Raw genomic sequence first — 22,824 nt, 5'->3', positions numbered from 1 at the left:
AAAAAACAGGAAGTTGGATATCAATGGCATGGTCTGTTGTCATGTAGGGCCAATAGAACTGCATAATGACCCCATCCGTGTACCCTGTTTTGGGCAGTCGCTGAAGATTTCTGGATTTCATTCCAACTGTAGATATCAGATAACAATCACACCAAAGATTTGGACCATTAATATAAATGACTTCCTTCTTTTATACAGCCAAAGCTCTTTCACTGCTGTTTTTTCATTATGCTCTAAGCCAGAAAACCTAGCTGCCATTAAAAGTGAGCCCTGTATGGGAGTCTATGTGCCTTAATGATCACTTTCACAAGTGGTGCTGTGTTCTTCTCCTCTTAGCCTTGTGGCCCTCCCACTGCAACGAAGCTGAGGTACCAGCCATGACCTTCAGAGGGCGCTGTAATGCTTCTGCAGGCTGTCATAGATGTCATTCAGCTGTCATTCAGCTCATTATGTGGTGTCTAAAAAAGAAAGACAAATAGAAACCAAATGATGAAATACTGAACAGAAACAATTGCATGTATTTTAGAATGTTGAATGAATCAATTTTGTCACTCTAACACCCGCCCCGCCCCCCCCCAGACTCATGCTTCATCTGAAACCACCAAATGCATATCCTCCTACTCATCACTTAAAGGAACCCACACACATATGCAAGGAGCACTAGCACACATCCTGTGCAAATACCCACACACAAACGTTCGCGAAACCAGCAGAAACTCTGGGTTATAGGTGTGTCCTACGCAGCGAGAGTTAGATCTACTTCCTCTTGGGTGCGATGGTGAAAGAACATTGGCCAACCTCAGTTGGTTTAGAGGAAGAGAACTTCAAGCACGCAAAAAGCGACACTCCATGACACCAACCTTTTGTCTTTTTTTGGGGGGGGGTTGTTGTCATTTACTCACATGCTTGTGAGAGATTGAGGACGAAGGCAGCACCGACCTCTCTCCCCCCGTACAGGTGAGGCCTTTGTGAGGGCCACTAACATCCCTGTGCGTGGTACTGAGGATGTCCTCTTGGCCAAGCAGAAGGGCTGCTGTGTGCTGTTGGTGAAGGTGCCTTTGGTAGAGAGGGGGACCGAAACATGGCCGACGCAGAAGAGGCAACTGAGACGGAGCAGCCCAAGCTAAGGGGTGAGTGGCAGCAGGTGGAGGCTAGTCGGTTTGGGCGGATGGAGGTTCCAACTCTCTCCATCCTTACCTTGCCTGTGTGCTGTGTCTGTTTTTATTCCTGTCTTTTTTAATGTCATGATTCAGATTTTTTAAAATAGGATTCACTTACTAAAACGAGGAGACTTTGTGTGTGTTGTATGTGTGTGTGGGTGTGTGTGTGTCTGTCTCTCTCTCTCTTTCTTTCTCTCTGTGTCTCTCTCTCTCTATCTGTGTGTGTCTCTCTCTCTCTCTCTCTCTCTGTGTGTGTGTGGGTGTCTCTGACTGGGTTTCCCATCTGTCTGCATGTTATCTCCTGCACTCACACTCAGTGTGTGCAGGATCACAGCACTTCCTGTGTCGTTGCCCTCCATTTTGAAACTGAGAAACAGTCCAGTTCCTTTTGTTGCTTAACACTCAGTATGGTGATTATTAGTTAGTTAAACTGACTAGTTGGCTTAATTTGGGCTGTCTTTACACCTTATGAGCAGGTGTAACAGCATCTGTTATTCCAGAGGACAGTTTTGGTGTCTATTCTTGTTGAATTCAATTTGACTTGGGTTGAGATAAGAGGAAGAATATTTCACAGGAGTTGAAATTAAGAAATAGGAGGAATGGTCCGAATCTGATATTGATGTCAAATTGAGTAATTATGTCCCGGTGAAATAAGCCAGACAAAAAAATAGAGATCTTATTTTCAGTTTTACTTTTCTTCTAGAATAGAGCTAAGCTGAATCTGAATACATCATCTAACTAGCATGAATACAGTCAAACAATTGCTGTCCTTTTCATCCATTTATTTTGATTACCTAAATTATTAAGTTAACATTAGATTGTAATAGTCTAATACAACGTGTTACTAAATCGATCCTTCATATTAAATTAGTAGTTTGCTGGTGCATGCATGCAAGCTCAAGCCAAAGTGTGAAGAATCATGTGAACATTTTCTATGCTGACTCGACAGATACACACTCTCAAAAACCTCAAGCAACAAAAATGTCTGCATGTGTTCACACAAAGAGGAACATGCTCTGTATCAACAACATCTATGCGGCATCTTAACCATCCAGACATTTACGTTATCCTGTAGACACGACCCAGGTAGAGCTCTAACAGGAACCTTCTCACTGACATGCCGGTGAGGATAAATGTGACTGCTAGCTTGAGTAACAGGGCCTTGTTGTCTTTGCTGCCGAGTGTGATACAAAAGGCAAGCAGGATGTGGTTGACCAAAATGGAGCAAGCCACCAAGAGAGAGAGAGAAAGAAAGAGAGATTGGTAGCTTTTTCTCATGGTTTATAACTGTTAATGTACATCTGTGCTAAGGTGAGCTTTTTTTAGTGTTACAATTGAGTAGTAAGTCAGCTGTGCTTGGCTGTTCTTTTTGAGTGCTACAATTTGAAGTGCAAGTCAGCTGATCTTTTTGGGTTGGGTTTGAGTACGTAGCTCATACAAATGCATGGGTGTTTTGACTATTACAATGCTCAGCATTGCTCAGGGTGATACCTAACATGACATCCTTTGAGGTAGTTCTGCTAAAGTTTAGTCTAGAAAATCCAGACCCTGGTAATCTAGAAAGATTAAGGGTCTGGCCACGAATAATGAAAATGGCCCAACTCAAGGGGCGGCACCAAGCATGCCTTTGAAAATCTCACTGCAAGCAAGTGGATCAAACTACAACCAATGTTTACTGACTGATTTGTTGCAGCGCTGTCATCATCTGTTTAGCTCGTCTCATAGCCCACCTACATCAGATAAACCGATGTGATTGGTTCCTTACGATGCAAGGGGTAAAAGTATTAAAAAAGTACAAATTATTAGTCATTGCCAGAGTGTCTCGCAGAGACAATTCAATTGTGATTTTGCGAGAACTCTGGATTTCCAGGATAGCTAAAGTTCCTCATGACTTCATTTCTGATTTGTCTATAGAGATATCAGTGTTATGGAGCAAACATGCCCACATGCACTCTCACTTCCACCCCTATGACTAGTTGGATTTTGACTTTTGGTGCATGTGGCACACAAATGAGAAGTTACTGACCACCTCTTAGCTTTATTATACTCACTTACTACAATCTCTCTCTCTCTCTCTCTCTCTCTCTCTCTTTCCTTATCAGTGTATCCTTCTCTCATTTTCTTTCATACGTCAGTTTGCAGCGTGAAACCAGAACCAGAGGGTTGCAGGTTTGAGCCCAACTTCTCCTGACCCTGTCCAAGAGCAAGACACCAAAAGTGCGCCATGCACAGCAGCATCTGCCATCAATGAATGAGTGTGTGTGTGTGTGTGTGAATGGGTGAATGTGTGGCATGACATTGTAAAGCACTTTGAGTGCTTGGAGGAATAGAAAAGCGCAATATAAATGCCACCCACTTGCCATTTACTTATACAATAAGAAAGAGGTACACCAAACCTCTCTGAATAGTGATGGTGATCTTGTAGAATGCTTTTTCACTATAAGTGATTTCTCCTTCACTTTACAGATGAGAAAGTCCACACAAGGTCCACAGACGCCAAACGCATGAGCGAGGTCCTACGAGATTTTGACAACTTCCAGCTCTCCGTCTATGAGTATGTGAAATCAAACTGTATCACTTAGATCAGTGGTTCTTAACTGGTGGGTCGGGACCCAAAAGTGGGTCGCGGAACCATTCTGGGTGGGTCGCGGAGCTTGTGGTTAAAAAAAGAGAAGAAATCGCCCATTTCAAATAGACTTAAATTGAGACGAAATGGTGCAGAATCCACAGTGTGCGATGTTCACAATTGCTGGAACATGAGTGAAAATACCTCATAATAAAGTACACCTGTCAAAGACATACCTGTCAAGTACTTTAAGGTGACACCAGGAGTTGGAGACTTCACAAATGTAATGCCAAACAGCATGTTCCAAACAAATAGGCCTACAGGCACTTCGCCTTTCTTAGCATGTAGCTCACCAAATCTGTTGTCTTGAACGCTATAAACAATATATGGGTCGTGACTTCATGAACATGGGAAATTGTGGGTCCCAAAGCCAGACCAGTTAAGAACCACTGACTTAGATGCATGTATCCCTTAATGTCAGATTCATTGTGATTCATTTTCTGTGGGATGACAAGAGTGATGTGTCTGTCTCTTTCTCTTTCTCTCCCTCTGTGTGTGTGTGTGTGTGTCTGGATGCCTCAGCCCTGTTGAGGAGGATGACCTCGACGCCGATTCCATCTCTGAAAGCACCTGCATAGAGAATGTAGATCCGGAAGATGATGCAACAGAAGGGGCTGCACCTAGTAAGAGTTTCCCTCTGTGTGTGCATGCGTGTGTGCACAGTATGTATGTGTCCCTGTGTAGCTACCATTTAAATGATCTTTTTCGACACATCAAAAATCTTTTCCAGTCATGACTTCTTATCATTAATTCGATGTAAACCAATATCTATACTGCCATGGGCTCCTATCGCTATTTCCCCCCTCTCTAACATCCACATGGGCCTCGGACACTAACCCTGGTCCAGTGATCTGGTCAGGACCGCACATAATCTCCCCTTCCCCAACCGCCAGTGTCTACATGTAATTAGCCCCATGGGCTAATGGCCCCGCGCTAACCAGATTAGCGCTGGGGAAGGGGCAGGATTAGTCGCTCCGACAGCTGCTCACGGGCTCCTCCTCAGACGTCCACTGAAAGAGAGGGCTGGACAACGGGGATGGAGGTGGACAAGAAGAGAAGAGGTACTGGGGAAAGAGAGAGGGAAAGGAGAAGAGAGGAAGAGCGGCTTAAGGAGAAGAGAAGGAGGAGAAGAAATGCTTAAAGTCTGAAAATGATTCAATTGGTGGAGTAAAAACAGGAGAATACCATAGGCAGCATAAATGTTGGAGAAAGGACACAGCTGAAAACATTACGAGCAGAGAGCATAGCATCCTCACATGCTGTAAACCCTTTTGTCCAAAGCCTGTGTTTATTGGAGATTAAGCCAGTATAGGCAATGCCAGGTTTAACCGGTCAATACAGATGCAATTACAGGACAGTAATTGATAAAGAGTGAGAGGTGCCTTAGAGTCTGGGTAAAGGAAGTGGACAGTTATGGGAGTGCCGAGAGCTACGCTCTATTGTGAGTGGGGATGCACCCCCATCTGCCACTGGGCCTCCAGTCTGGCTTGGGTCATATGGGTGCTGTGGAGAACCTGTTAGAAGCAGACGGTGAAATGACAGCAGGGATTAGGGATTACAGGTGACACTGCAAGATTAAATAACACATCGTGGCTCAGTGGACACTGTCCATGGAGTCGCTCTCCAGACCTGACCAGCAGAGGAGACGACGCGTCCCCCTTCCACCCTCAACACTCACACGCACAGACTTTGGCCAGAGATGCGTCTCACAGCCTCAGGTTGTCTCTTTAATCTGCTGGCAAACTCCCACCGCTCTCCTCCACCCGTAACCCGCCCGGCTAGGGGATAGCCACCGGCATCCAGTTCCTGGTAATAATTTAAAGGCAGGCAACTCTAATGCAATGCCCATAAATCAATTACAAAACAATGACCTGCCAATGTAGGGGTGTGTGTGTGTGTGTGTGTGTGTGTGTGTATGTGTGTGTGTATATGTATATGCATGCGCACACATGTGCGTGTGTGTGTGCATATGTATGTGCATGTGTGTGTGCATGTGTGTGTGTGTGTGTGTGTGTGTGTGTGTGTGTGTGCGCGTTTGTGTTTGTATGTGTATGTGTGTGTGTGTGTGTGTGTGTGTGTGTGTGTGTGTGTGTGTGTGTGTGTGTATGTCTGTGTGTCTGTGTGTATGTCTGTGTCAGTGTACTTCCTGTGGTTCAATAACAACAGAGTGTGTGTAACTGTAGGGTCACATCAGGCCAGCCCCATTTACTGTAGGCAACATTTAGCAATTGACTCCTCAGTGGATGCAGGGCTGGCATATATAACCGTAATCAATACTAACACACAGACAGCCGGAGCAGCAGCCTCATCAGTAGGAGCATCAGTAGCTTTGAAAGAGAGGCTGATGATGAGGTAGTGATAGTTGTGGCTGAAGCCATCTCATCCGTCAGGAGCCCTATTCCTGGCCTGGGCCTGATTCCCAACATGTCCACGGGAGGCAAGCCCTCTACAATCTGGACCTGGCCACTAATCCCTGCCTAGGGCCCTGATAAGAGGCAGTGTGGGGTGGGGTGGAGCGGGGTGACGTCGGAGATGCTGGACACGGGCCAGGGTTGCAGTCACACTTAAGATGTGTCACTCTCTCCTTGCCTGTTTAAATGTGTCATAGGCTAAGGGGAGTTGTGACATGTCATGCTTCTATGTCATGCTTCTTCCTGACGAGTTTTGTGGCATGTCATGATGTTGATCAGGCGCCTGAGACTATGAACATGGTGATGATAATAGTGAAGAGTCAGGGATGTTTCAGTAAATGTTTTAGTAAAAGCAAAAAGGCTACCATATCTGATAAAGGAAGGCATTGCTGGTTATCATACACAGGAATGAGAAGTTCCAAATACAGCCCTGTCGCTATGCTCAAATAAAACAGACAGTTTCACAAAGTAAGTGTTGGCTGGATTACAGATATAAATGAAACCTACTTCCTTATTTTGTGACGGTGAGCACAAAAAGCAGTGAGAGAACTGGGTGTATGCAATGTCTATCACACACACACACACACACGTCTAAAATGGTATTAGCACAATTAATGTTCAATAGGTGAAGTTCTCTCAAGCAAACATTTTCACATCCAATGATGTCCCTGTCAATTCAATCATTGGTCTGGCGGGGTATGAAGGGAGATAAGGGGGAGGGGGGGGGGGATAGAGGGAGGGGACAGAGCACAGCTAGAGTCTGGGTGCTGGGTGGAATCCCCAGGCATCTCTCCTCTGCCACTCCTCAACTCCAATCTGCTAAGCCAGAGAGAGAGAGAGAGCAGAGAGAGAGGGGGAGAGAGAGAGAGAGAGAGAGAGAGAGAAATAAATAGAGAGAGCAGCTGCACAGGAGGTTTCTCTCAGAGAGTCCAGATGACCAAAGCTGAACTCTGAGACGAGGAGGACGGAAGACTAACGGGGGTTGGACACTGTCACCCGTCGCGTTGTGGATGGAACTCTTTCATCCGGCACATACTACGGGGTTGTGAAGTCATACTGCACTGAGCCAATGACTCCTCTAGATGTGATTCCCTCTGAGATGTTTCTCACTGAGATAGATGGAACTTCACTTCAGCGTATACCTGTCTCTCCTGGCACCTAAAACCTGCAGAGTAAGGACTGAGGACTGAAGACATGTTCTCATCGATAGCTGTCGCTCGTCTTTGCCTTTTTCACTTTGGATAAACATGTCAGAGGATTCAAGACACAAGGAGACTATCCTACTCATTTTGGATTCTGTTTTTGGATTCCTCAGCATTTGACATGACAGTAGATAAAGCATTTGAGGACAGACAGATATGCGCTACTGCACAGGCTGACAGTGTGGTAGGGGTGAGAGGCTGAGGTTTGGACCGTCCCAGACTGTGTTTGCGCTCCTCTTGAAGAAAGTGTGTGTGTGTGTGTGTGTGTGTGTGAGAGTGAGAGAGAGAGGCTGGGTGGGAATGCCCAAGGAGTCGTGATGTTGATGTACTCATTCTCAGCCCAGGATGCTGACCAGGCACTGTGCCGCTGTGAGGGGGGTGTGGAGATCGCCCTGCAGTACACCAAGATGTGGTGCCGCTACGCCAAAGACCTGCTGGCCTGGATGGACAAGAGAATCAGCTATGGTGAGTGGTGCCACTGACACTACAGTAATTTCCTGTGTATTAGCAGCATTGTGTATTAGCCGCAGGACAGTGTTTTATGCAAGATAAAAAAACCAAAACCATATTAATACCATATTAACTGCCCCCATGTATTAAGCTGAAGAAATTTTGCAAAATCAATGTATAAACCGCTGCTTATTACGGTAGAGTTTTTTCAGAAGCTCTTAAATCTGAACCTATCAGGACTGATTAATGTTTCCTTTAGCTGAAGGTAGCAGTGAGTAGTGCTCCTTGTGCATCTCAGAACTATGTTGTTTCGATTATTAATCTGTTCTCTATCATACTGTCACCCAATGACTTCACCTGAAAAATAGATGTCATTGTCTATATATAGCTCTCTTGTATTCTTAGAAAAACATCACGTCGAATGTAGGTGCTAGAGGCTAGAGAATGTGTGATTTCAGAGGAACCCTGTGTGTGAGTTCAGTCCACTAGTCGTACCCCCTGGTGGCTAACCGTAGCTATTACCTGTAGTGGCTAAGATCAAGCAGACAGGGCCCTGGTGTTTCATGGTGCGCCGCTGTGTCTATTCGGCAGTCGGCAGTCAATGAAAACAACAACAACAACAACAATGACGGAGACGCCGACGACAACAACCAGGGTCACCCTGATAAAATCTCAAAGAGAGGGGGGGATAGGGATTACTAGTCCCAGATTAGGAGGCTTCTGTGGGAGAGAATGGAGCAGGGGGTGAAGGGATTACCCAGGGAAACAGCGTGCATGTCTGTAAATGCCACTCTTGCCAGGACATAAGGCATGCCATGTCAGTTAGACTGGTCACCGCAATGAAGGAGATCCTCGCCGTGTGAATTAAGATATGCACCTACTACATAACCTGAGATAATGGACCTATGTTGATAGATAGATAGATAGATAGATAGATAGATAGATAGATACATACTTACTTACTTACTTACATACATACATACATACATAAATACATACATACATACTTACTTACTTACTTACTTACTTACTTACTTACTTTCTTTCTTTCTTTCTTTCTTTCTTTCTTTCTTTCTTTCTTTCTTTCTTTCTTTCTTTATTTATTTATTGATCCCCAAGGGGAAATTCAAGGGTCTCAGTAGCATACAGACATCACACACAACATGCACTTACAGCAGAAATGGTAAACATAAGTATAAACATATAACTAAACTCTACTGTACAATAAAGACAGTAGAAGATAAGAAAACTAACAATACTAAATACACTATATAAATTAAAGAAAGAAAGTCCAATGTGCTTGGGGGTGATCAAGCATAAGACGCTTGTAGTGACAGGGCCGGGACTGGTAAAGTGGTTGTAGAGATGGTATGCACTTGAAATTACACCTCCCCCTGAATAACTGTATCAATAATAATTGAACTACTGTTCACCAACATTGTCAGATATTTAAATCTAAAAAACAAAGTAACCTATGTACACATTATACAGGGCGATGGTGACAAACATGGTCAGGAAAACCACAACTGGTAGCTCTGAGCGCTGTGGTCAAGTGAGAGGGTTAATAATAGGAGCAGTGGTGAGATGTCTTGTGGCGGGCTAGCGGATATGTAGAGTAGTAAAGGCCATGAGATGAAGCATTATAGGACTGTACATATGGGGTTCATCTGAGGTTGTAGACTACTGAAGTTTTACATGTTCAGGGAGAGCTCGAGGGGATCCATTTGTCCAGTTTCGTAACACAAAGCATTTAGGTTTGGCAGACGTCCTAATGGGCAATGGAAATGGCTTGGCTCCGACACTTTTATTTTTATGCCATGCTAAGCCCTTTACTTTCATATTGATTTATGAGCACAGTGGCATCCATCAATACTGACCATGGCTCAAAACATTTTTTCCAATCAATCACAGATTCCATGATGTTCTTTCTTCACTTTTGGCATTTCAGTGCCACATACTAGCCACCGACCTTTTAGCATCAGGGCAAGAAAGGGTAATGTTACTGGGTCGATCGCCAGTCTGTTCTCCCCTCCCCCCAACATTTGTAGGTCATCCATGAATACTGACCATTCCTTTAAACTATTTCTTCCTATGAAGCACATGTTCCAGTTTCCTTTCGGCATTTATGGGACAGAAATTATAAACATAAAGTAGGCCATTATTCTCTTTTCGCATCAGAGAAGAGAAGCTCATGTTTAGTCTAGTCTCTGGGTCTCCAAACGGGCCTCCCCTCGATGTATCTATTCATGTTTCCTTTTAACAAAGATGTAAACCAAAACTTTATAACCCATTGAGAATCACTTCTCCTCTCTTATTTACAGAACAAGAGTTTGCGAAGAACATAATGCGAGCGGCAGAAGCAGCCAAATCAAGTGTGTCCCAGCAGGTGAGTGCATGTGCGTGCTAGGTGCAAACAAGGGTGGGTGCATGTTTCAGTCCAGAGTCGAATTTATGTATGTACTGCTTGTGCACTTAATTATAGCTGTCAGGATCTCAACACCACCTCCTACCTCCTCCATGCCCATAAAGCTCTACCTAAACGCTGGTCATACATAACTAGAGTATACTTATACATTTACGTTTATTCATTTAGCAGACACTTTTTCCAAAGCGACTTACATATATCAATTATATTACAAGGGTTACATTTTCCCCGGAGCAACTTGGGGTTAAGTGCCTTGCTCAAGGGCACAACTGTGGAAGCTGGGAATTGAACCCACAACTTTAACCTTAACCACTACACTACCAGCGCCCTATACCTATACACTGGTCTGGCTTATGTTTTCCGTGTGCAGTTTTGATGTACAGTATATGACCTTATGGGACCTCAATACCCAAAGGCCGTATGTACAGTACATGCTGTAGCTCTGACCATTTCACGAGAGGTAACACGAGGTGAGACATCCTCATGGCCGTCTCACGTTTCCTGTGTGTCGTTTGAACCGTATGCAGGACCTGATGCCTCTGCAGTACATCTACACCATGGTGCTCGAACAGGACGCCAAGAACGGCTCCAATGCCAAACACACCGCCGAGCTGCTGCACCAGCGCTGCTACCAGGTACCGAGAACTGTTCCACTATACAGAGATCTGTTCCACTATACCAAGAACTGTTCCACTATACAAGGGCTGTTCCACTGTACCGAGAACTGTTCCACTATACCGAGGGCTGTTTCACTGTACTGAGAAATATTCCACTGTTCCCAGAACTGCTACCAGCCAGGCTGAGTGAAATCGATTCAGGCTTGACAGGTCACATTTACCAGTGTGGATATTGACTGAGCAGCATTGGGTATAACCCCCCCCCCCCCTCTTTCTCTCTCTTTGTTTCAACTGTTCATCTATTCAGGCCCTTGCATCCAAGAGGAATGAGATTGACAAATGGCGAAGGGAGTTCAAAGAACAGTGGACAAAGGAGCAGAAAAAAATGGTTGGTATCTTTTGTGTTATTATTGGGGGGTTTGGGGTTGTTGTTTTACATTCACCCTGCATTTAAACTGCATTCCCTGTGGTCAGAAAATTGGATTTCGATTGGGTCAGGGGCATCATTAATGAGTATTGATCCAAATGACATTGATAGTGATTGGATACAGTCACAGCAGAAATTGGGCTCTCAGGGCTTGAATAAGCAGTGGGAACTGGAAAGCCAAACAAACACATACTGCGTATGAGACTTATATAAAACATACTAAAAAATGTAAGCTATAATACAATTTCCTCCTCAATCATGACTGACTGCTCAGTTGATTTTCATCTGACACAAAATAGATCCAAACATAGCATTTCTTTCAACCACTTCCTAATCATTGTTTCATTCCTGAAACAATGGTTTGCAGACTGCCACCCCCAACAAAAAACACCAGTTCTAGTATAGCACCAGGCTAGTGCTGTTTGTGACCATGCTAATGGTCAATACTAATGACCATCTTTGGTATCAGAACGATGCGGAGTCGGCTCTGAAGAAGGCCCGGCAGCAGTACATCCAGCGGTGCGAGGAGCTGGAGAAGGCCAAGGCCATGACCACCAAGGCCGAGGAGGAGGCAGGGGGATTCAAGACCCTGGACAAGAGGAGGAAGTCCAGGGACGACGCTAAGACCAAGGTACCCAACACATCCAAGACAATATGGCCACTGGGGCCATATTGTGATTTGCACAGGGGCTCACGTCTCTGTGGGGTCTGAATGAATCAGGGGGTCCAACCATGGACGGATTATGAACTTTCGGGCCCCTGGGCCCAGATGTATTAAGGGCCCCTCACTAATTGTCGCATATGTGGGAGGGGGGGTTTGGGGGTCCTCCCCCAGAACATTTTTAATTTGTTTGATGTGATTTCCTGTATTCTGGTGCATTTTGGGGATGGCCAATACTAAATTCAATCAGATATATAGCCTACATCCTGATGTGTTGATATTGAGGCAGTGATTCCATGCAAAGGTTTGGGCTTCAGGGCCCCCTGACCCCTTGGGCCCCTGGGCCTGGTAGGCCCGTGCAATAATCCATCCCTGGGTCCAACACTGGACTGGCACTGTATCATTTACCTTTGACTTGAGATTTAGTCATTAGGCATCTGCTTATGTCCAGATGAGTCAGATGCAATCTCCCATGCCCAAGGTTACCAGATTGAGTCCAGTGGTCGTGCTTCGTCTGTGTTACACAACACATATCAGGCAATGTTCATTTTGAAATACAGTCTATATACAGTACAGTAGGTTTTACAACAGGATAAGTTTTTTTTCTGGGAGTCTGTAACTTGCTGTGCTCGTGAGGTACTAAACCATATGTCTGTAACTTGCTGTGCTCGTGAGGTACTAAACCATATGTCTGTAACTTGCTGTGCTCGTGAGGTACTAAACCATATGTCTGTTTACCTAAATGCACAGACGATGGAGGCAGAGAATCTCTACAAGCAGTGCGTGAAAGACGCTCAGGGTCACCACGACGAGCTGGAGAGAGTGAAGGAGAAGATCATCGTCCACATCCGCAAACTCATCTGTCAGGGGGACACCGTACTGAAGGAGGTGGGTTGGTTGGAGGTGTTTTTGGTGTGATTAGTAAATATACTGAACAGAAATGTAATATGTATTATTATATATTTATTTTAATAATAAAATAAATATGTAACAGAATGTGTAAGTTGAACAGTCCCAGATTTGACTTCTGGTGAGCATTGACAAATATATAGAATGTTTTATTTCAATACATGAAGCATGGGACCATAATGATGATTTGTTGTTTTATACACTGCCTGGCCACACTCTAATATTTCGTTGGAGCGCCTTTAGCTTTGATTACGACACACATTCGCTGTGGCATCGTTTCCACAAGCTTCTGCAATGTCACAACACTTATCTCCATCCAGCGTTGCATTCATTTTTTCGCCAAGATCTTGTTTTGATGACAGGAGATTCGGACCACTGCGCAGTCTTCTCCAGCACTTCCCAAAGATTCTAAATGGGGTTAAGGTCTGGACTCTGTGTCTGGTGATGATGTCTCATGCTCCCTGAACCACTCTTTCACAATTTAAGCCCGATGAATCCTAGAATTGTCATCTTGGAATATGCCCGTGCCATCAGGGAAGAAAAAATCAATCAATCGATGGAATAACCTGGTCACCACAGACCTGACCAACTGCAGCAACCCCAGATCATAGCATTGCCCCCACAGGGAGGCTCTTACCTATTTGCTTAGTTAAATCCAGGTAGTGACCTTTTTTTTGGCCAGGCAGTGTATTTTTTGTTCAGTGTCTTTAAAAACAAATAGCAAAATATCCAAATCGTCCCATATTGTCAACTGGAAATAGTCCATATTGTATCAAATCAGTGCAAATCTTAGGTCAAATCAAGTCAAATCGGTTTTATTGTCATTTCCCACTGTACTCTGTGCTTGTGTTTCTAACCATGACTCTTGCTGTCTCTCCAGGTCACGGTGAACATGTTCTTCTTCCAGCGACAGCAGACGGAATCTGTTCCTTTGGGTTACGGTAACCTGGAGGAGACATGCAGGCCGTACGAGCCTGGCGAGCCCTACCTGCGCTACGTGTTTGGGACCCACCGGCAGCAACAACCGCCCCTGACGTTCATGTTCCAGGAATATGTCCCCCAAAGCAAGAGGTGAGAGAAGAGCTAAAGAGCTTTAAAGGTGCCACGTAGATCTGTGGGCTTTGGGTTGACTTGAACGCAGCCACACGGCACCTCCAGTGCCACACCTGGTACTACAAAGTGATATTAGGCTGCGAGAGAGCCATGTTAATGTTTACTTGTTTGCATGCTAACTTTAGTGGCTATCATATCAATATAGAGCATAGGTGTTTTTCACATTATGTCAGAGTGGTTGATCCTTTACATTTTGTTTATATTTCTGGTTCAACAAAACATCTTGAATTTTCTTGAAATTTCCCCTTGGGGATTAATAAAGCATCTATCTATCTATCTATCTATCTATCTATCTATCTATCTATCTATCTATCTCTTTAAAGGCTGTGGTCTTTCAAGGTGTTCACCCAAGCACAGTTTTTTTTTCCTATTGCAAATAAGACAGGTAGAGTGGAAAAAAACACTTGAGAACTTTTTGTTCTCTGTTTATTTGAAACCTAGTGGCATTATTCTGACTCTTCTTGTCAAGACAAAATAATGTATGTATGCCAACTCTACTCTGGTCTTGCAGTGTTAACTCATGAGGCCTGTCAGAGGGTAAAGGAGACACAAAAAGAGGACTCTAGAGAGAGTATGTTAGATTTCCCAACTCACTGTGACTTGTCCTTGATAAAACAATATGGCGGGCCTCTTCCTTTCTGTGCCACATACAGGCACACTTGATCTTTGAGGATGAAAACATTCCATCTGTCATCGTGATCTGAGCACTAACGCTTCAGTGTACTGTGCTAGAATGTTCTACTGAACATCACAGTAGGCTCTTTATGCAGTTTCTTCATGTGCACAAACTACAGTCACAGGCAAACAATCAAATGAATGGCATGTATCTCTTATATGTGCAGTTGACAGACATCACAGACAATACCTTGCTGTATTCTCTCAATAAATGTCCCACACAAACAAGTTGGCCTAACTCTCTGTTGATCAGTGGGGACTTATGTCTTCCCTTTGGTAGGTCGCCCCCCAGTGGTCGCCGCAAAACAAGCAATCCCCTCACTGCTCTTCAAGACTCCTTTGCCCTTCCGGACGAACTAAAACGACACAGCGGTGATGGACGTAAGTCTTGAAATACAGTACACACATCAAAACAAACACTGGATTAAGATTCAGCACAGTCATGATTTATCTTGCCCCATCCTATAGGTCGCCCTGGCAACAGTGACAGCGAAAGCATGGGAGGAAGTCTTGAGTCTCTGTCCAGTCCCGGTAAGAGGGCTCCTATTAAACACCAGCCAGTGTTTGGTGCAGTTTGTTAATTTTCCGCCTCTTACTTCTATGAGAAAAAGAGAGATTTTCTGCATCATCTTTAAGTAGCCGGTCCTGTAATATGCCCCCCCTCTGCCAATAGCCCATGGAAATCGAAGGGCTGCAAAAGTGCCCTCTGGGACCATGTCATCAGATGATCTCGATGAGAGAGAAATGGGGACAGTGTATGAAGCCGGTGAGTCCTCCTTGATGACATTTTGAAATGTTATAATGTTAATCTTACAGTTTTTTTCAATCGCTAACAAGCGCTTACCCATACTTCAGATAATTTTTCTAAACTCTTAACACAGACTCACACCTACAAAACACAATTGGCCAAATGGATAATTTTCTTCTCAAAAACACATTTTGTTAAATATATACTAACTCTTCATTTCAAAACAGAACACATCTTTCTCTGCACACACTAACTTTACCAAAACACTGGAAATCTGACTCAAAATGAAATTATTCTGTCAAAGAATAACACTTGTTTTCACTTCACAAGGTACATGCAGTCAATCAAAGTACACCAGGTTTCAAAATACTGGCTATTGTTGACATTACAAAAACTGCATAGACTTTTATGTCTTACAGGTATTTGCATGCAAAACATGCTATCCACCGTTTTTACACTAAATTTCTTGGTTGAGAACTGTATGTCCACATGCAATGTTCACATTCAAAAGCATTCCAGTAAAAAGCAAATCAGTTTTTTTCCCTTTACTGTTTACTACAGGAGGTACAGTAGAAATACTGTTTACAGTATGATAGAACAGGAAAGGTTTTACAGTAGTGCTTACAGTGAACAAAATATCCATGAAACACACAATAGCATTCTGAACAAAAAACAACAGCAAAAAGCCCAGATAAAAAGGGGGGGAACTAAAAAAAAGCACACAATTACTGTATCTAATCTCTGCGATCTTCAGAGTTAGGACACATGTTTTCATCATCACATCTGATATTATCCAAGGCGATGTACCTGGGATAAAACCATTTGGTAGCAGAAGCAGAGGTTTTTATACTGTATCTAAGGTTTGGAATATTGTGTTTGCTATTGTGGGATGTTGTGTGTTAACATTCGTAAATACTACAAAAACAATCTATTGTTTTGTTGGAAGGTATAGCTTGTTTGTTAAGAAAATGTAAGCATTGTGGAAATGTGTTCACTGACTGCATATCGTGTGAAAACGACATGAAATGTGTGAATAGTATGGCCACAAAAGACTGATGCTGTGCTAATTGTATTTAGACTTAGAGTTTTGAAAATGTGACAACTGGTTGGACAAACGCTTGTTAGCGACTGAAAAAAACTGTAATATTATTATTCGTACACTCGTACAAAGCAAACATGATTTGTCCTGTTGAGAAACATTGGCTTGTCCTCATCCCACCCCATAGAAAGCCTGGACCCTCTGTCGGAGAGCAACGGATCGACGGGCAAGGTGCGCACATCGCGGGCTGCTCTGACTCATCGTTTAAGGAAGACGAAGAGCAAGATGATCAAGTGCAAACAGTGTGAAAACTACGTCCTGGTCAATGGAGTAGAGTGTGAGGAGGTGTGTAAGCCTAATTAGCTTGAATAAGGGCCTGTGTTCACTGAAATAATAGATATAGTAACAGTGTAATAAATCACTGTGGTCTACAGTGAGTACTGCATCATTTTAACTGCATTCGCGGTGGCTTATAGCCTTACATTGTGTAATGCATAACTTCATTCTATGTTTTTTATTATTATTTAAACATTACTCAACATTACATTCTCTGCCTTCCACGTACTCCCTCTTTCTCTCTGTCTGTCTCTCTCTCTCTCTCTCTCTTTCTCTCTCTCTCTCACCTTCCCCACAGTGTGGTCTTGTCATGCACAGGAAGTGTCTAGAGGTTTGTCAGCTGGAGTGTGAACAGCGGAAGGGGCTGCTGTTCGGCACAGGTTTCTCTCTCCTGCCCAGAGAGACTCCGGAGGAAGTGCCCTACATAGTGCGCGTCTGCACAGCTGAGATTGAGAACAGGGCCCTGGGAATGCAGGTACACTCCCCTGAGTAAAACTGTGGTGGCGAGCAGTAAAGAAATGCTTCCTTATTTCACAACAACAACGAAATAAATAATGCAAGACAGGTAGGATGTTACTGTGTTAAGTGACTTTTTCGAAACCAGGTTGTTTGCTAGAAGGGCATGGAACACAGTTTAGTATAAGTATAAGTATTTTGATCCTGTGAGGGAAATTTGGTCTCTGCATTTATCCCAATCCGTGAAGCACACACAGCACACAGTAAACACGCAGTGAGGTGAAGCTCACACTAACCCGGAGCAGTGGGCTGCCTGTTAGGTGCCTTGCTCAAGGGCACTTCAGCCATGGATGTGGGCATGGGAGAGCAGTGCTCAACCACTTCCTCCACCCATATATTTCCTACTGGGTCGGGGGATCAAACCGGCAACCCTTCAGTTACAAGCCCGAAGCCCTAACCGGTAGGCCACGGCTGCCCCTGCAGTATCTAATAGAAACAAGAAATAGAGTCTGTGCCACACTGCATGCTTTAAAAAGACCTGAGATGTTCCAAAACACACAAATAAAGAAGCATAACCTGTTTGTCTATGTATTGCATGTCAGTAATGTAATGCATTTGACTCTCTCTTGTATCTCCCTTAGGGTGTGTATCGGATCAGTGGCTCCAAACCCCGGGTTCTGAAGCTCTGCCAGGCCTTTGAGATCCAGAAGGATAACGTTGACCTCTCTGACCTCTCTCCTCATGACGTCTCCTCCGTCTTAAAGCACTTTTTTAAAGAGGTAGCAGGGTGCCACTTCAACGGTTACATTTAACAGGACTAAAAATATGTGATTATTTGTCAGGTTTACTCATAAAACGTGCATACTGATCATTCAGATAACGCGCTTTGGCTGTTATTTTTGACAGCTGCCTGAGCCACTTATGACCTTTGACCTGTACAACAACTTCATCACTGTGGGCAAAGAGATCCAGCATCTGAGCGAGAAGAACCATTCCATGGAGAATCCTGGGACGGAGGAGAAGATTACGCAGAGTCTGAGAGAGCTGCTGGACCGGCTCCCTCTCAGCAACTACAGCACGTTGCATCACATGATGGCTCACCTGCACAGGTAAAGCAATGCAAATCAGTTTTGGACACAATACAGCTGTTGTTATGAGATTGATAAAAAAAAAAAGCACAGACGAAAAGATGGAGTTGGTATGTTATGAATACACAGCTGTCAAAAAATAGGAGACAAAATGTACTATTTTTAAAAAAGGATATGTAAATCCTCGCCAATCATGTCACCTAAAAAGTTAAGCTTATAAAGCTATAATTCGTCTCTCATTTGTCTACAGGGTATCAGAGAATTACGAAGAGAACAAGATGTCGCCAGGAAACCTAGGCATCATTTTCGGTCCGACTCTCTTGCGCCCCCTGGTGTCTGGAGACGTGTCGATGCTGGCCCTGCTGGAGACGAGCTACCAGGCCCTGCTGGTGGAGTTCCTCATCAGCCACCAAAGCCAGGTGTTTGGGCCAATGGATCAGGGGAGATCGTGCACCCCTCCGCCCCCGGTGCCCACTGCCCCCCTCCCACAGACCCCCACCAGGACCTTCTGCCCCAACTCTCTGTCTACCAGCACCCCGCAGGACGAGGGAGCGACGTCTCGAGAGCGCCCTCGCTCGCTGGAGGTAAGAATTGCTGTCTCGCTTTCCCCAGCTGATATCAGAACACTGCATGCTCCTTGTCATCCCATAGATTGGAAGTTGTTTGATCCAATCAACAAATGCCTCACCTACACTATCTAACACCTTTGACCAACTGCTAACATATGTAGTTGTAAGAGATTTAGATGATTACATTCAGATAAGGAGAGCATGAAAACAAACAGAGATTAAAGGCTCTCAGAGGGCGCTTCGCTTTTCTTGTGCTACGCGTTTGTCTTTCCTGTGCCTCCCCGCTGCATCAACCTGGGGTAGAAAGCTACAACTGAGCCAGCTGAGGTCTTAAATGCTTACGCTGTGAGGATTAGTGTGCTTGCCTGTGCGCTTCTGCAGCGTCTTGCCTCAGCCTCAGCCTCAGCCCGTCCCCCTCACACACGGGGATGGGAGTGGCTGGCTGGCGGGAGCGAGCTGGTTAAATCCCTGCTCTTGACATATGGTCCAACAAATGTGTTAAGAGCACCAGGAGGACAACGTCTGAAGTAAATTTAGCCTCAATGCACTTGTTGCACTTCTCACCATGTTTAGACCAAGGGCCCTCGCAAACAATATTAATACCCAAGCTTACATCAACTTACATCAACCCCTCCACCCCCCACACCCCCCCCAAACATAGACAAGGCTGCCTATCCGAGTATGTCACAAGTCTAATGTGACTCTGGACCCTGTGACCGCCCCTCCCCCACCATCTCTCCTAAGTTATATGTTCAGACATGTTAGTTACACCTCCCCCCTAAGGCCACAGTGTGTGTCATTCTAACAGACCCGTACTATCAAGAGAGACTCAAGCGAGGGTTACATTTCTGACAAGTCCTCGTCCAATGAAGCCGTGGACCAGCTCAGCCCACGGGCCAATGAGAAAGCAGGTAGGCAGGAGGGGATGTGAAAGGACTGTCACCATTGGATGAAAGGTAATAGATAGAACATGTTGGACAATTTGGCTTGCTTGTTGCTGCTCTTGCCTGCCATCTGCAATAAGCACTCAAGCTTTCAAGGTTGTGAGTGTACAAGCTTACATACATATTAGCTTATAATGTGTTAGCTTTGTCAAAGATTGTCATTAGTTTTTCCTGACAATTTTTTTTTTATAATAATAATAATCATAATGATAATAATAATAATAATAATAATAATAATACGCTTTATAAGCAGCTCTGTGCATCTTTTGCATCCATGTTATTTCATAGAAATGATTTTAAGACTTTTTGAAAGTTTTCTAATTGCCCCTTTTACTGCTCGTGACCCTCCAGCAGTCCTGGCTGTGAGACGAGCTGCGCCCACAGTCTCTGGGGGGGCCGGACCCTCCCATGCCCCCCAGCCCCGTTGCCCCTTCAGCAGGCAGCCGGTCAAGTACCACCGGCACCCCACGCCAGCCCCTAGAGCCCGCTCCACTGGCCCCCGCACCGGGGCCGAGGCCTCCGACAGGTCCGCCCTGCCGGACACTCCAGACAGCAGCCGCAGTTCCTCTCCCGAGCTGGGGCGCCCCACGCAGAACCAAACCCAGAGCCAGACGCACGCACTCTCCCATGGCCGACAGGGGAGCGCTGCGGAGATGGCCCGCCCACGCAGCCGAGCCGGCCAGGCCCTGCAGGGTCGCCTCTCCTCCGCCAGGTTGGACGTACGACTGGACGACACGGTGGCAGCCCTGGCGGCTGCCGCTGCTACAACCAATCGGAAGGGAGTCCCCTCGGATGGGGTGGAGCCGGTTAGGGGCAGAACAGACCCATTGGCCAAGCTGAACAGCAACCAGTCCAATAACAGGCACGGGGGAGACGGGGAGGTCCGAGTCCTCAGCCAGTCTTTGAGGAGGCTGTCGGGGGACGACCGGACTGCACACAAGATTCTATCTGGGCTGAAGCTGAGGCGATGTGGCTTGGGGAAAGGGGAGCAGCTACACTTTGTCTGAGGAACACGGGACTGGTCTTCCTAGACAGATTACATGAAACCACTCAACAACACACCTACAGAATACAGTATGTAAACATATAGGCACAGAGATACATCTCTAATAAAACACACTGATCAGTTTCCATTTCAGTGCTTTTGAGTAGGATTTTTTTTTTTTTTTTTTTTAACACTTACGAATGTCTTCGTGTCATGAATTCAAAGCCCTGATGTACTGTCATACTGGGGGGGAAAAACCCCAGGCCATGTAACTTTACAACAGAGGATTTCTGGCAATAACAAGAAACTATGATGAACAATAAAGAGATGAACAGCAACAACAACAACTTGCATTTATATAGTGCTTTATCAAGGCACCAAAAGCGCTTCACAGTAAAGGCGGAGCCTCTCTAACCACCCCACCTAGGTGATGCACGGCAGACATTATGCGCCAGAATGCTCACCACACACCAGCATGAGGTGGAGAGTGAGGGAATGAATGAATGAATGAATGGCCGTATTACACTTGGGGAAAACAAATGACCATATTTATTTACTGCAGAACTGTGGCCTGCGCAGGAATACTGGGAGACATGAGTATTCCAGCAGCACAGACAATTGAAAAATAATTTGTCAGAGAGACTGCTGTATGTACAGATCTAACAGGCTTTTTGTCTCTGTATAACCACTGATGAGACTTATAATTTGAATGTATCAATGACAGTGTCAATGTGCAGTATTTTGTATGATGTATTTAGCGTAGCCTATTTTAAATGATCAAAAATACTATTCAAACTATTCTGCCAAGATGTGTAATTATTTTTGTCATACAGCACAGTAGTGCACACATAGCCTACATACACAATAGGAAAATGGGGGGGGGTACAAGTTAAAGAGCATTTATTTATTTCCTTTCTATTTCATTATGACAACAAGATTTAAGCACCCACCTTGTCTTTTCCCCAAAAATGAATCTGCCAAAAATGTGCTGCTCAGCTTCTTTATCAATACAATATATATACAATATATTGTATTATATATATATACGACTGGACGACACGGTGGCAGCCTGGCGGCTGCCGCTGCTACAACCAATCGGAAAGTATATATATATATATATATATATACACACTACCAGTCAAAAGTTTGGAGACACTTAGAAATGTGCATTCCACTCCATTATAGACAGAATACCAGCTGAGATCATTTGCATTTCTTATCAGGGCAGCAGTTTTCAGATTACATTATGTGCTTACATAATTGCAAAAGGGTTCTTGACTGTTGTAGAAAGAAATGGCTGATCTTTAATGCAATATCTACATTGCCCATTATCACCAACCATTCATCCAATGTAGGAGAACCCTTTTGCAATTATGTAAGCACATAATGTAATCTGCAAACTGCTGCCCTGAGTAAAAAAAAAACAATGTCCATGCGTTAGCTATCCAGAATACTCAGTTTGGTAACTAAGTTCTCAACTGACAGTCACTGATGGAATCTGGAGCGTGCCTTTTTTTTCTTTCCACGGGAGGGCAGCAGCGACCAGTAGCGCTGACCATGGTCTAGGTACAATGACATGAACATTCAATAATGGTCGGTCTGTTTCAGATATAGTATTGCAGGCCTTGACTAGACAAAAAATAATAATTGTAAATTGTAAATAATTGTAAATCTGATAAATCAGCCATCGTCGTCCCTTTTTAATGATTTTACTTCGATTACCAAATGTTTGTTTTACTGTGTCTTAGTGCAAATGATACTTTCTAATCATCAGCAACCTATGGTTCACAGATCTAAAGCATTTAGTAAGCCTATTTCATCCATATTGCCATTGCTTCTTGGGTCTAATTTTCATATTTTTGATAGCCTTAGCCTTTAACAATTTAAAATGCAGCAATAAAGCATACGCCTATAACTGGAACGAATGTCAACATTGACACCAATTCTCAAGGTTTCCTGTCACACACATACAATAACACACTC

At 44.4% G+C, this 22,824-nt stretch overlaps 1 protein-coding gene across 2 annotated transcripts; it reads left to right on the top strand.

Annotated features, from left to right (window-relative positions):
* The first annotated feature begins 702 nt into the window (after nt 1-702).
* gmip (GEM interacting protein) lies at nt 703-21,648 on the top strand. Of its 2 annotated transcripts, none has more exons than XM_076266400.1 (20): nt 703-1,130; nt 3,627-3,714; nt 4,309-4,409; nt 7,739-7,864; nt 10,171-10,235; nt 10,802-10,909; nt 11,199-11,279; nt 11,788-11,949; nt 12,730-12,867; nt 13,769-13,959; nt 14,957-15,057; nt 15,145-15,207; nt 15,350-15,442; nt 16,651-16,808; nt 17,098-17,274; nt 17,897-18,034; nt 18,162-18,364; nt 18,594-18,927; nt 19,721-19,823; nt 20,211-21,648. In XM_076266400.1, exons 1-20 carry the CDS (start codon nt 1,082-1,084, stop codon nt 20,861-20,863), a joined length of 3,132 nt encoding a protein of 1,043 aa, XP_076122515.1. In that variant the 5' UTR covers nt 703-1,081; the 3' UTR covers nt 20,864-21,648. The 2 variants fall into 2 exon arrangements, with proteins under 2 accessions (XP_076122515.1, XP_076122514.1); XM_076266399.1 differs by having other exon boundaries at nt 20,208-21,648.
* The last annotated feature ends 1,176 nt before the right edge of the window (nt 21,649-22,824 follow it).

Source organism: Alosa pseudoharengus, unplaced genomic scaffold (assembly GCF_046254945.1).
Source record: "Alosa pseudoharengus isolate Yale_2024_CS ecotype anadromous, Long Island Sound unplaced genomic scaffold, YU_APseudo_1.1 YU_APseudo_1.1_scf_4, whole genome shotgun sequence".
Taxonomy (NCBI): Eukaryota; Metazoa; Chordata; class Actinopteri; order Clupeiformes; family Clupeidae; genus Alosa; species Alosa pseudoharengus.
The sequence above is the reverse complement of the archived record's forward strand: the minus strand, read 5'-3'. Positions and strand labels throughout refer to the sequence as shown.